The sequence below is a fragment of the Halichoeres trimaculatus genome, unplaced genomic scaffold (assembly GCF_033239565.1).
Source record: "Halichoeres trimaculatus isolate MK-OKI-2021-1 unplaced genomic scaffold, fHalTri1.1 fHalTri1_scaffold_5, whole genome shotgun sequence".
In the NCBI taxonomy this organism is placed as follows: domain Eukaryota; kingdom Metazoa; phylum Chordata; class Actinopteri; order Labriformes; family Labridae; genus Halichoeres; species Halichoeres trimaculatus.
In genome coordinates, this window is record NW_027437183.1 from 7781673 (window position 1) to 7795651 (window position 13979).

General features: G+C 39.6%; 1 protein-coding gene and 1 long non-coding RNA gene across 2 annotated transcripts in view; one reads left to right on the forward strand and one right to left on the reverse strand.

Moving 5' to 3' along the window:
- The window catches only part of smarca2 (SWI/SNF related BAF chromatin remodeling complex subunit ATPase 2), a 67210-nt gene extending 54337 nt beyond the window's left edge, over window positions 1–12873 (forward strand). Inside the window, exons 30-34 of the mRNA XM_074669747.1 lie at window positions 3647–3752; window positions 4158–4259; window positions 6295–6421; window positions 6647–6780; window positions 9854–12873. Coding sequence (XP_074525848.1) covers window positions 3647–3752; window positions 4158–4259; window positions 6295–6421; window positions 6647–6780; window positions 9854–9883 — 499 coding nt within the window. The 3' untranslated portion in view covers window positions 9884–12873. The remainder of the gene's footprint in view (window positions 1–3646; window positions 3753–4157; window positions 4260–6294; window positions 6422–6646; window positions 6781–9853) is intronic.
- The window catches only part of LOC141790107 (uncharacterized), a 75096-nt gene continuing 70768 nt past the window's right edge, over window positions 9652–13979 (reverse strand). Inside the window, exons 3-4 of the long non-coding RNA XR_012598258.1 lie at window positions 13077–13182; window positions 9652–9847 (exon numbers count right to left, since the gene is read on the reverse strand). This is a non-coding gene — a long non-coding RNA (uncharacterized LOC141790107). The remainder of the gene's footprint in view (window positions 9848–13076; window positions 13183–13979) is intronic.

The following is a 13979-nucleotide window of genomic DNA, read 5'->3' on the forward strand; positions in this document are numbered from 1 at the left end:
GCCCTCTTCTCTAATGGATGTACTTGTTAACGTGTCTCTCTTATGAGCTTGTTTTGGTACATCTTCACAAGGCTTTGGGACCTAAAAAACCTCCTCTACTTGTGAGGCTGTGCTTTGATTACATGATTAAAAGCACTGATGTGAAGTCCTGAAACAGAAATGTGAAAAGATCTCAGTCTACCTTTGTGTCCTCAGAGTCTCTGTGTGTATTTCTGTTCTTTCTACTTACCTAAGTGTTAAACCTTGAGCATGCATGTGTCCGCCTCTGTAATGTGCACCCGTGCGTGAAGAAACATGTGCGTTTGTGTTCCCACCACTAAACTATGCACTGGCTGACTACTGTGTAGGAACTCTTCCAGGAAAGTTTAACCTGCCTTTCCAAAGTCAAATTCTTTCCTCTCCCAGCTGATGGTTGTTCATCCCAGAGCATCTCAATCGATCCTCTGGGGCTTCTTTCATTTAACCAGTCTGGGACAGAATCTAAAATCCCTGCTGCAGGAGGATTTTAAAGTAACCCCATTAAGAAAACCCTAAAGTCAAACATGAGAGGACCTCCATGTCTTTCATAAGCCACATAGAGGTTTAACAGTGAAGAGCTCAGCAAGAAACCAGAGGAAACTGTCCTCCGTCAAAAACTTCACAATCACGTTTCTGTTCATTCCTGTGGTTTTTATGCAAGTCAAGGTTTAGTCTGTTCCCAGAGGTCCCTGCTACCATAACGTGGGGCTGGGAGGACTCACACTTCATACATCAAATATGTAAAAATCCCATTTCAACGTACCATTCACTCCTGTGGTTTCAGCTCAGCCTGTGCAGTGCATCACAGCTCACTGCACGTGCAGGAGCGCAGGGACGCAGGGACGCCAGGCTTGATGTTGATGGTAGAATATGAATCTCTAGACGTTAAAATCTACTACTACCTTGACAGGAAAGGCCAATGTTAATGCTCCTTGTTGAGTTTGATTTTTGAATGTTGGATCCTTAAACGACAGTGAAAATGTCTGAATTTGTTTTGCTATCTCGCCTCTTGAAGCTGAGTTTTTCTCACAGTAGCTCAGGTTTGATTCTAACCCAATTCTTGATTGAATGCCAGTGGGTTGTGTTCATAACACACCAAAAATGCTCTTAGATTCGTAGCACTCTGCAAAAAAATGAAATTTTATCAAGTGTTTTTGTCTTTTTTCAGTAGGAAATGTCTTTTTAGTCTTAATATGAGCCACATTCACCTGACCAGTCCAGAAAAGGGTATAATTTCAATTTATTATAGGCAAAAATGAAGTCAGAATTGCTTGTAACTAGTAAAAAAAATCTGCCTACGCCAAGGAGGTCATGTTTTTGGGCGAGATTGTCTGTTTGTCTGTGAACACCATAACTCAAAAACTAATGAAAGGATATTGATAAATTTTCAGGAAATGTTCAACATGGGATAAGGAAGAAGTGATTAAAATTTGGAGGTGATCCGGATCACTGTCTGGATCCAGGACTTTTTTAAAGGATTCTTCATCATTGTGAGATAGGGCCATTTTCACCATATGTGTATACAACTCCACCATAAATGGTGAGATTGCTTTTCAAAACAATACAAGACAAGGTCACCATAATTTCTGACAGATGTAAAAGTATGATCCAGATCCTGGCAATATTCTGGACACTAAGATCCAGAATATGAAATATGTACTGGGTCATTATAATTTTTTTAACACTGTCAGGAAACAAATTATCGTACAAACCTGCAGCTAACACCAAATTGTAGCAGACAGTCTGCTGAAAGGGAGTATAACATTAAAAGAGGACTTAAGTGTTGGTGACAATCACAGTATGCTTGGCGGAGGTCTGCGCTCTCTGAGTGCTTTTCTAGTTTTACTTGTAACGAGCCATTCAGACCTTATTTCTTTCTCCAATGACCCGAAGTAAGAGACTTTTCTGGACTGGTCAGGTAAATGTGGCTCATGTTAAGTCTGAAATGCATTGTTTTATTAAAAAAAAAATGAGAATTTGATAAAATTTAGTTTTTTTTGCAGCACAGACCACTTAAGTCTGGGACTCGGCTTCAAGTGTGGTTTGGTTCTTTGTTTTTAAGACTCAGGACTTGATTTGGACTCAAGAACTATGACTAGTAACTCAGATTTGGGCTTGTGTGTTTACTGCATTGGACTCTGAAAAAGGAGATAAATCAGACTTGTTTATTGATAAAGACTGTTTTTTTTGTTTAGGTCAGTTTTTCAGTGGAAAGCCAAAATAATCCAAGTTTCTATCAGTGGTTTGAACAAATTTTTCACCTGCAATTTTCCACCTTCCATGAAAATGTAAAAAACCTGGAAAAAAAATCTGCGTTCAAAACTTTTACCTTAGATGCAACCAAGTGCAGACATCTAAAATGCTCCACATATCCATGTATCGCTGAATTGTAGTGATTTTATCTATTCATACTGTTTTCTTCCGCTCTGCCCGCCTCGCAGAGAAGAGAGTTGTAAATCTTACAATTAAGCTTCTGGAAATCCACATTTTCAGAACAAATAAAGTTAAAAACGTATCCGCAACAACTCTGATAAAACCATTGTTATCCCTCAGTACATTCTCTTCTCCTTTTATCCTGAGTGTAAGTGAAGTTCTGGCAGCTTGACTACCTCTTCACAGCCTAAATTAATGTTTAACACAAGGAGCTTTGATAATTTTCAGCAGTCTATCACAAAAGTTACATCTTCTGACATCCTCCCTTATTTTCCCCATGAAAAAAAACGGTTCATTAATAAAAGAAACTCTTATTTACTCTCCTTGCACATATGCCCCAGAATTCAAACTGTTGTTTTCTGGTGAAAAACCAGCTGCCCTCCCCTCCATTGCTAATTAAGTGACACAAGGTCAGAACAGTGAAGCTGAGGTCTTTAACTTTAGCTATTCTGCACTCAATGATCTCTGGAGTGGACGCTAATAAGGCCTCCAAACACAACAGTGAGGTTTTGATGTTGGTGGGTTTTAACCTCAGGTAGAGAGGGAATGATCAGTGCAGCAGGGATGTTTGTGTCTGTTAAAAACATTAGTGGTAAGATGCAAAACTGATGAGCAGCAGTCAGTATCACATTACACAAGCATCAAACTGTTTACAAGGTTGGTTTTAAAAACTTGATTAAACTACGCTCCCTTGTCTCTGCTCGTTTTTCAACTCCTGGGAAATTAGTCGGGTGAAGGATTGCTGTTGAAGCTCTGTCAATATTTATCTCAGTCTTAATCATACAGCAGGAGGACGGAAGAAGGAATCAAGGATAGCTTGGTATCTCAGCTCCCTGAAGAAGCAGGCTCAGATGTGAAGCTGTGAGCTGCACGTTGTCCCTGAAAAACCTTGAAACAGCATTGAATGTTGACTGTGCAAACACAATCTGGAAGAGCATGTTGTGAAATAGACTGTTTCTTTACCTGGCCTTCAACTGACAGCACAATTTTCCTGAGGGAAACAGAAAATATGTTCTTCTAGAGCTCAAAAACCTGACATAACAATTACTTTTTATTATTCTGTAGAAGAACAAACTGTCACAGCTCAGCAGTTCTTTGCATTTGTTGTAATTTTTGATGAACTGGACTTAAATCTTCCTCCAGGTTAAATATCAAGGTTGCAGACTCACTCATGTGAAACTGTTTTGTGTCACAGGTCAGGGAGACAGCTGAGTGAGGTCTTTGTGCAGTTACCATCCAGGAAGGAGCTCCCTGAGTATTACGAGCTCATCAGGAAACCTGTGGACTTCAAAAAGATCAAGGTTTGTTGAGTCTGATAATCGAGTGTGTAATCTGAGACAGGGTGGTGAAAAAAACACAGTGGACTGAAAATGTGAGGGTTGTTCTTCCGCTCAGTGTTGCCATCCAAAAATAGATGTTCTTTTACATTAAATATGAATCATCTCTGTACCATGCTTCTCCAATCTCCCTGAAATGTATTGTTACATTTTGGATTATTCGACTAAGAGCTTGGAATGAGTCATTTACCCTCTGAAAAATTCTTGGGTTGATAAATTAATGGACAAGTCCAAATAATCTGACTCAGGCTTGATGTGGAGTGTTTTTTTTTACTCTATTTATAAACATTAAGCTCATATTTAATGCTCAGAACATTTGACGAGATGAGGGACAGACAGAGTTAGGCTGCTGTTTCTCTCTTTCCACAGGACCGCGTGAGGAACCATAAATACAGGAGTGTTGGAGACCTGGAGAAGGATGTGATGCTGCTTTGTCACAACGCCCAGACCTACAACCTCGAGGGATCCCAGGTATGAAATTATCCAACATTTAAAGCAATTTTCTCTTCAGGAGTTGTGGCTCAACAGTGGAGTTAAACCAGATTCATACTTCTGCATTGGCAATATGCCAGAGGGGCTGACACCACATACTTCTGTGTGTCTGTCAGTACTCGAGCATAAAGTATAACATAAAGCATCTGCACGACTTTTAGATCACCTGTCTCAAGTTCCTCTAGATTTCTGCTTCCTTTTCACAATGATTTTGAGCATTTTAATAGTATGCTGTGGCTGTTACAAGTAGTTCTGGAAATGTAACTATAGGAAACATGATCCTGCTAAGATCAATCACAGGGCTTGAGGTCTATGTCATTTCAGCAGTACTTAAATTTGGGAAGAGGTGCACAGGTGGCACAGGAGGTGCTTAGGCGTTTGCATAGGTACAGGTGCTAGAGATGGGTATCAAATTCAGTACTTTTGGAATAGAATAGAAGAGAAAAAAACTTCATTTATCCACAAATCCAAATTCAGGAGTCACAGCAGTAATCAAGAAAACAAAAGTAAGAAAGCGTATAGAAAGTGTCTGTTCAGTCTCTGTCTCCTGGATCCTGTCTGCTAACAGCAGGTGAAGCTCTTCCAATGTGGTGTTGGTGTCTGGAGTTAGCTCAGTTAGCCATGTCTGTGAACAGCATGATGTTACTCTGCCGTTCTGCCTTCTGGTATTCCCTCTGTTGCTGGGTTAGCACGGTTAGTATGTCCATCTTGTTGGAGATAGATCTAACGTTCCCAATAACGATGGATGGAAGGACAGGTCCATGTCGTCACTTCTTAGCTGACACCTGAGAACCAGCACGTCGCCCTCACCTCCTTCTCCTCACCTTGCGGGGAAACATCAGGCCTTGCACCAGTTAGCATTGACATGCTACAGGCTGCTAACAGCTGATTTCACACGTAAACAATGCAGCCATGGTTACATGTAGGATCTTCAGAAAAACACAGGAGCAAAAATAGCAAAAATACCACTAGACAAAACCAGTTTGGTGTCCACAACCACAAAAAACAGACAAGGAAAAGAGAGCTGCCACAACAGGGTGGCACCTAGCACAGACCAAACCTGTCCGTAGCACTGAGTACCGAATCACATGAAATCAAATGGTACCATGTTTCAGTACCTTAATGCATCAGTGTGACTGTGAGGGAGGCCTTCATGGAGGGAGTGGAAGAGTAGGTGATTTTCCTTGCTGGATTTGAAAACCGCTTCAAAGTTTACATATTGAGAAATAGATATGTTTAATTGAAAAACTTAGAGACTTTTTGTTAAAAAATTAGTACTACTACCACAAAAACACTCTAAGTGCCAAAAATTAGTACCATTGAGTGCCGGTACCTATTCCTAAGTACCGTCCGTACCGTATTGTTTCAAATGTGAAAGGTGCCCATCCTTGATAGGAGCTTCCCGACCTACACAAGTATAAACCTGGCTTTAGTCCTCGCCCTGAAGCTGGTGATTGATTCACAAGACAAAGTGTCACCTAGTGAGACGCTTTACCTCAAACCACCCTGGTGGAAGTGGAAGCTGTGTGAATGAGTTTGTTCAGTTGCGACACCATTATCGGGGTGTGAATGTTGTACGTATGATGTGTGATGTGAAAGTGCTTTTAGTGGTCAGAGAATTAGAGTCCATTTACTCATTTTCTCTACATGTCTGTGTTCCCTCCTGCTGCTGCTGAATAAACCAAACGCCCTTCAGGTGTGAAACCATAATTGATGAAAATACTCCAGATTAAGCTGACCTGAAATGACCGTTGTATCCTTTCTCTGAACAATGTTTTGGTTTGACAGGAAAAAGTCTGAATTTGACTCTGAAGGTTTTAAAAAGCACTTCCTGTGGTCCAGCAGATTTACCCCTCTTTCATTAATGCCTCCATTAATAGTAAATCCCTCCTCTGTAATTAACTCTGCCTCTCAGTCCCACAGGCCCCCCACTCTCCCACTCTCCCTGTCTCTGTCTTACACTCACTGCGCCGTGAGTCAATGCTTACGCCATCTGTTTTTCATTCTCCTGCAGATTTATGAGGACTCCATCGTCCTTCAGTCCGTCTTCAAGAGCGCCCGGCAGAAGATCGCCAAAGACGAGGACAGCGAAGACGACAGCGATGAGGACGAGGATGACGATGATGAGTCAGAGTCAGAGGGTATGACCAAACAGCCCCAGGACGTGCATACAAATCCTAAACACACCCACACACACATTTGAATTTTACAAACCTCCTGTTTCAAGCAGTGTGATGCTTGAAACTCGATACGAGAACCAGATTTCTTTTTTTTGACCTTGTTCAGCTTTTAAGCGGTCCACAGTGTCCACTTCTATCAGACTGGTTCAGTCAAGTTAAATCTCTCTGGTTCTTTTTCTTTTGCAGCCAAGTCAGTGTGGGTCAAGATCAAGCTGATTAAGGAGGGACGCAGCGCTGACAAAGGGAAGAAGAGGCAGAGCCGAGGGAAGGCAAAACCTGTGGTCAGTGACGACGACAGTGACGAAGATCAGGACGACAATGTAGGTCATTTCCCTCGACTGCATCATCAAGCAAAATAACTTCTCTCAGAGAAACACGGGTCCCTGATGTGATCCTTTTTCATGCTCAGCAGGTCACCTTCTTCAAATCAGATCAGGAACTGAGACATGAGGGAAATTAATTTGAGAACCTCAGCCTTTAAACAACTTATCTGTGACTGAAACGTGACTTTTTTAGATCGTACTCATTCATCTCAGTGGTACCTCAACAACGCAGCCTCCAGCACCTTCTAAATCCTCTTGAAACACAGTTAATAATACAAGAGGGGTTTAAATCCTTATTAAAAACACTTTCATGCCTTTTACTACTGCAGTGACCCGGGCAGTCATGTTTAACCCACAGGGATGTGAAAGGTTTCCTCTTCATAGACACAGGTCAGGATTCAGCAGAGAAGAGGAGCTGCAGTGTGAGGCTGAGGTTAAAGGATCGATGTTATTATACACTCAGCAGTGACCCCGACCTGTGAGGTGCCTGAGGTTAATACAAACAGCTCAGTTAAAGTCACACCTTCACCTGAGATGATCCAGAGACACGTTATCCTGAGTGTACAAATACAGACAGTGATTCTATCAGCAGGCATAGTGGTGAAATAATCTGCCTAAGAATCTAGTGCTGCACAAAGACTCATACTTTCATCATTGTAGTAATGTTCTCACTGTAGGCTAAGTGTTGGAAGAGTTTGAATTTATGCAGTTGGTGTGATCAAGCTTCATACCTTACAGCATCAACGTTTGGGAACATGAGTTGACAGCTTTAACTATGAGTGTTTACACCTGGGATCAACCTTTGGTCCCTACCGACCCAAAACTGTGTGAAACAGTTAGTAGATGGTCGGGATGAGTTGGGAATTAAGTAGTTGATTAAGAATTTATTCATAAAATTCAAATCATTCATGTGACTTTTATCTCATCTCAAAAAAGTTTTTTGTCCAATTCTTTTTTACCAGCTCCTGTTGTAGTTTGACATAAATGCCAGACGCTGGCAGTAGGACATCTGAAAGCCGTTTGCTTTTTGCCATTAAATGAGGAAAATATTTAATAACTAGAAAAGCACTCAGAGAGTATAGACCTCCACCAAGCATATTGTGATTGTCACCAACACTTTAGTCCTACTTTAATGTTATACTCCCTTTCAGCAGACCGTCTGCTACAATTTGGTGTTAGTTGCAGGTTTGTACGATAATTTGTTACCTGACAGTGTTGAAAATTATGATGATCCAGGACATATTTCATAATCTGGATCTTAGTATCCAGAATACTACCAGGATCTGGATCATACTTTTACATCTGTCAGAAATTATGGTGACCTTGTCTTGTATTGTTTTGCAAAGCAATCCGACCATTTATGGTTGAGTTATATACACATACGGTGAAGACGGCCCTATCTCACAATAGCTGCATTTCCACCAAGCAGACTGGTTTGGTTTGTCTCAGTACAGCCACAGTTTGTGGCCTTTCCACTGACTTATCCCGGGACAGATCCCCAAATCACCGAGACAAGCCGTCCCACTTTTTGGTACCCTTTCGTATGGGCACCAGACTGAACCGATCCGCTATCAGAAGGAGGAGCAACAAACTGCAGACCATTGATTGGTCAAAAGAATCATCACCTACCACGACAGCAGCTGCATTTCTCCTGGCAGCACACAGACTTCTCTGAAACAAAGCTTGATCACACTTTGTATCAAAGAGCTACATGCTAATCACAGAGAGGATGAAATGCTGCATGTCTTTCATCTGTGCTCTTTGTCTACTGTATCATGTTTTTCTTCTTCACTGGATTTATTACTAGGGTAATCACGCTATTGTTTAACAGCTGCGGCTTTCGGCATCCGGCTTATCTGCCACCCACCACGAGAGGGCACAGTTTGCTGTGAAAACGCTAACGGGATCAGACTTAACTGTACCAAACCATGCCAAACTGTACCAAACCAAACCAGACTGCTTGGTGGAAACAGCTATTGATAAAGAATCTTAAAAAAAAATCCTGAATCCAGACGGTGATCCAGATCACCTCCAAAATGTAATCACTTCTTCCTTATCCCATTTTGAACATTTCCTGAAAATTTCATCAAGATCCATTTGTAACTTTTTGAGTTATGTTGTTTACAGACCCTTCCAAAAACAACATAACTCAAAGTGGAAGGTAATAACATGAAAACATCTAAGTAACACAAGAAAGCAGCAAGTTAAACTGTTCAACTAAGACCTGAAGAAAAACAGAGAGGTCTGAAGCACCAAGAGTTCTGGGAGAAACTGCAACAAAAAAAACAAACAAAACAAAACATAAAATTAGGTCATGTGCAAACTTTGCAATCCAGATATCCCAGCTAACAGTTTTGCAGTTATTAAATGGATCTGCATCTCTGTTTGACGTATTTCTGGATCTGTCTGCAGGGAGAGCAGGGACCTATTTGATTAAGCTGTAAACAGCTGACTATCGACTAATCTTTCTGCTTGAAATGCTGATCCCTATGAGAGACTCATCAATTGAGAGACTCAAATATTTGCAGATGAATCAAATAATCCCCTTTCCCTCCCCCATTTTTAAGATATGATAATCATATAAACCATTGGATTTTTTGTTTTGTTTATAATTGGGTTTAACCCTTGTCCTCCAGATAAAGCTCAAGTTTGCTGTCAACCACTCTCAGATCATTTAATTACCAATTAATGGTTAGAAATTCATAGACACCACACAAAAAACGTGTTATGGCTAACAGTGAAAGCTTTAACGTAATATTGAACAAAGTAAAACACATATAAAATGTCCTCTTATTGTGAAGGCCGGGTAAAAAGCCTCCGTCCTTTATTCCCTCCTTCACCTTCCCAGAAAAAGATTGAACAGCAGAAGAGGCTGTGAGAGGAGGACGTCAGCCTCACCTTCACTCTTCTTCCTTCATGTGGAGATCTCTCTTCCTGCAGTGTGCTGATGTATTCATCACGTGATGACCTTACTCATCTTCTTTTGATGCTCTCTGCTGATCACAGCCTTTGTTTGCCTGTAAATCCTCCCTCCTCATCACTCTGTCCATCTCTCTCTGTGTCTCTGCAGGATCAGTCAGACAAGAGCGAAGACGAGTGAGGACGCGAGGATATTGTTTATAGCACTTATAAACTAAAGGACAATATCTTCCATAACTGTCTCTTCAGGTTAAAAACTCTGTACTTTTTCATTCGTCCTCTGTGCGTCAGTCTGTGTCGTGTTTTGTTGCACATTCACCTACCAGCTTTTGAAATGTATTACTAATAATCGATAAGCTACAGCAATATCAATCAGCTCTTATTCCTGTTTTTAAGACGATTTTGTAGTCTATTTTTTAACTCTGTGCTTTTAAGATTTATGAAAAAGAAATGGAAGAAAAAAAAAGATTTGGTCTTGCCATATGTGCTTTTTGCTCTCCTTGTACTCGCTTTGCTTGCACTTTTAGAAATCTAAATATTAATATCCAGATTTTAAATCTAAACTTTAAGCGTATATAATCAGCCAAGGACTTCCAGGTTTGTTTGGAGGGCTCCTGGTTTTCAAACAATGGCAATCAATGTTGCTTCCTTTTCAGGATCAATTGTGTGACTTCGTGTTGTGCCAAATTTTGAAACAGAGTAACTGTTTGCTAAAGCCCGCCCCTAAAGAACAACTGTCCAATCACAGCTCAGCATCTGTGACTAAGCATCCTGTTGTGCTGCAGCTTTCTCCGAACGTTGAGGAAGTTTTTCTACAAAAAGAGATGAGTTGAAAAGACCCCGCAGGAATGAACTTTTGTCTTCTTAAAAATATTATACAGATGTTTGATTGTGTGAGCTCAAAACTCTGCACAAGTTAGATATTTAAGATATTTAATGTAATCACAGATTTCTTTCAACCTCTATCGCTTCTAAAAGGGAACATGGTTAAGAAAGTAGATTCATGTTTAGGCTCAGAAATTTTTCTGGGTCGATCATTTTGGGTTCTTATTTGCAGTTATTATCTCATAGTTTTCAATTCTATCTTAAACTCTTTTATATCCTCACTGAGTGAAAATTACACTGCAAAAAATACAATCTTACCAAGTGTTTTTGTCTTATTGCAGTGAAAATGTCATTTCAGACTTAATATGAGCCATATCCACGTGACCAGTCCAGAAATTTTTCTTATTTCAAGTTATTTAAAGACATAAATGAGGTCTGATTTGCATGTAACAAGTAAAAAAAAATCTGCCAGTGGGGTAAGAGAAATGTGCTCTTCAAGATTAGATAATGTCTTAAAACAAGCACGTTTCACTTACCCCACTGCCATTTTTTTTTTACTTGTTACAAGCAATTCAGGTGTTATTTCTGTCTTTGAGTAACTTGAAATAATAACATTTTCTGGACTGGTCAAGTTAATGTGGCCCATATTGAATCTAAAAAGACATTTTTTTACTGAAAATAAGACAAAAACATTTGGTAAGATTTCATTTTTTTGCAGTGTATTTAGAGTTTAGGCCAACTTTTGCAACTCTACACTGCAAAAAATGAAATTTTATCAGTTTTTTTTTTCCTTTTTCAGTCAACAGTGTCTTTTTAGACTTAATATGAGCCCCATTTACCTGACCAGTCCAGAAAAATGTCTAATTTCAAATGATTTAGAGATAAAAATGAGCTCTGAATGGCTTTTAACAGCTAACCTTGCTAAGCTAACTAAGCTAATCTTGACAAGCAAAGTTATCTGACCCTACTGGCAGATTTCTTTTTACTTATTGGAAACAATTCAGTCCCCATTTCTGTCTTCAGTATCTTGAAATAAGACTTTTCTGGACATGTTAAGTCTAAAAAGACATTTTTTACTGAAAAAAAGACAATAACACTTGATAAATTGTTATTTTTTTGCAGTGTGTCTAGAAATCGAGCATTTCTAATGTGGCCAAAGTTTCTCCTCCTGATACTGAAACTTTAAACCATAGCGTTTTTATTTGCACTTTTGAAATTAAAGCTCAAAGCACAAAAGGGATTGATACTTTTTAGAGACATCATCCGGACTAAGTCCAGAGTTTCTCTTTCATATATTAAGCACATGAGAAAACTCAGAGGAGGACTCACTAAACTGGCCGACTTATCACATATGAAGACACAAAACTCAAATCAGAGACTGATTTCACAAGATTCAAGAGAGAGGTTAAAAATTCAGGCTTGAAAAGCTATCAACTAAAACCACAAACTTGAATCTTGGCTACTTTTAAATAAAATGTCCCCCAACTTTGAAAGTTTAAGATAAGATTAAAAACTTTACGAAGTAGAAAGTGTGATAGGCTAAATATCAGTGACTCAAAGGGGCGTGGCTTAGCAAACATTCAGTAACCAATCAACACGGTTTTCAGTGTTGCCTGTTTCTCACCGAGATATTTTACTGCCAGCACAACGAAACGTGTTTCTGAACGACTTCTAAATGACTTTAATGCTTTTTAAAACCAGCTTTTAATGAACTGACTGTGTAACCTTGCATCGTTTAGATAAGTCCCTGTGTTTCATGTTTCTTCTCTTGTAAAGCTCTCGACACGCTGTTGTACCTTTTTTTTCTGCACTTAAAAAGAAACGTTTGGGTTTTTAAGATTGAGAGACCGGCTTTTCAGGAGAACCACTCTCTGTTGATGTGGAAACAGCTCGTCTTTTTCTTTAACACCAGCTTTCTTCGTAGCAGTAAATGTAGCTTTGAAAAGTGTCTGAAAGCACGTTGCAGCGCCTGATTTGGTCGCAGCGATTAGAATGTAAAGATCAAAGTTTTGGACGGGGTTTTACAAACATTGACATATACTCATTAAAAACAGTATTATGGGATTAAAACTTTGAGTTGAATATAATGGAATATTTTAAACTTTGTATTCACTTACACGTTTGGATTGAGGTGTTTGTGTTTCTGTATTAGCTCATTTTATTGGTTTCTATGTTTGTAGCATGAACTCTTTTGGCAATATTCCGTGTACATGCAGATATCTCTTATTTTGTGTTTCATGTGCTTGCCGACTCTCCATAAGTGTGACTTAATCTTTGCTTTCTTTGCACAGTGTCTTTGTGGTTGTATTTCATAGCCCAGGGCAAATAAAATCTCACAGATTTTCAGCACAAAAAAAAAACTGTTGAGTCGTTTTTCATGTGGTTACAAACAGCTCTGCCGTCTGTCACCATCTGTCTGCAGCGAGCCGATGAAAGATGTGTCCTCAGAGTTAAATACAAAGTTTAGAGTCAAAAAGTGCAGAGTGGGTCCTCATCATGACGGGAGAAGGAAATAGAAACCAACCCGCTGTGTGTTGATGCGGTCTCACCTCTGATTGGTTCCTGCTTGATTTGATTTATTCAAATTCTGTGCAGACACAGTCAGTGTTTTCCTTCCACTGTAATGCAGGTGCTTTGCAAGTCTTCAATCAAATTCTATGAAAACAAAAAGTTTTAAGTCAATCCGCTGCCCTCTTAACTGTCATATCCCGCCCTCCTTCCTCCATGTCTAGTAAACACAGCTGCCAGAGCGTTATGTAGAAGATTATCTGCACCGTCAATCTCTGAGAGCAGACGATGGCAAAGAAATTTTTCCAGTTGTAAACACATAGAATCTCAATAAATTCATTAAAAAACTAGAAAAACACTCAGAGAGTGCAGACCACCACCAAGCATACTGTGATTGTCACCAACACTTTAGTCCTACTTTAATGTTATACTCCCTTTCAGCAGACTGTCTGCTACAATTTGGTGTAAGTTGCAGGTTTTTTACAATAATTTGTCTCCTGACAGTCCAGATCTTAGTATCCAGGATATTGCCAGGATCTGATCATACTTTTACATCCGTCAGAAATTATTGTGACCTTGTCTTGTATTGTTTTGCGAAGCGACCATTTATGGTGGAGTTATATACACATATGGTGAAAACAGCCCTATCTCACAATGATAAAGAATCCTTAAAAAAAATCCTGGAACCAGACGGTGATCCAGATCACCTCCAAAATGTAATCACTTCTTTCTTATCCCATTTTGAACATTTCCTGGAAATTTCCTCAAGATCTGTTACTTTTTTAGTTATGTTGTTCACAGACAGATAAACTCTCCCAAAAACAGGACCTCCCTGGCGGAGGTAATGAAGCATCATTTATGAATAATGTAACATAAAAAATGCATGTAACATTAGAGTTATGAAATGATGCAAAAAGAAAAAAAAACTCAGAATACAAGATCAG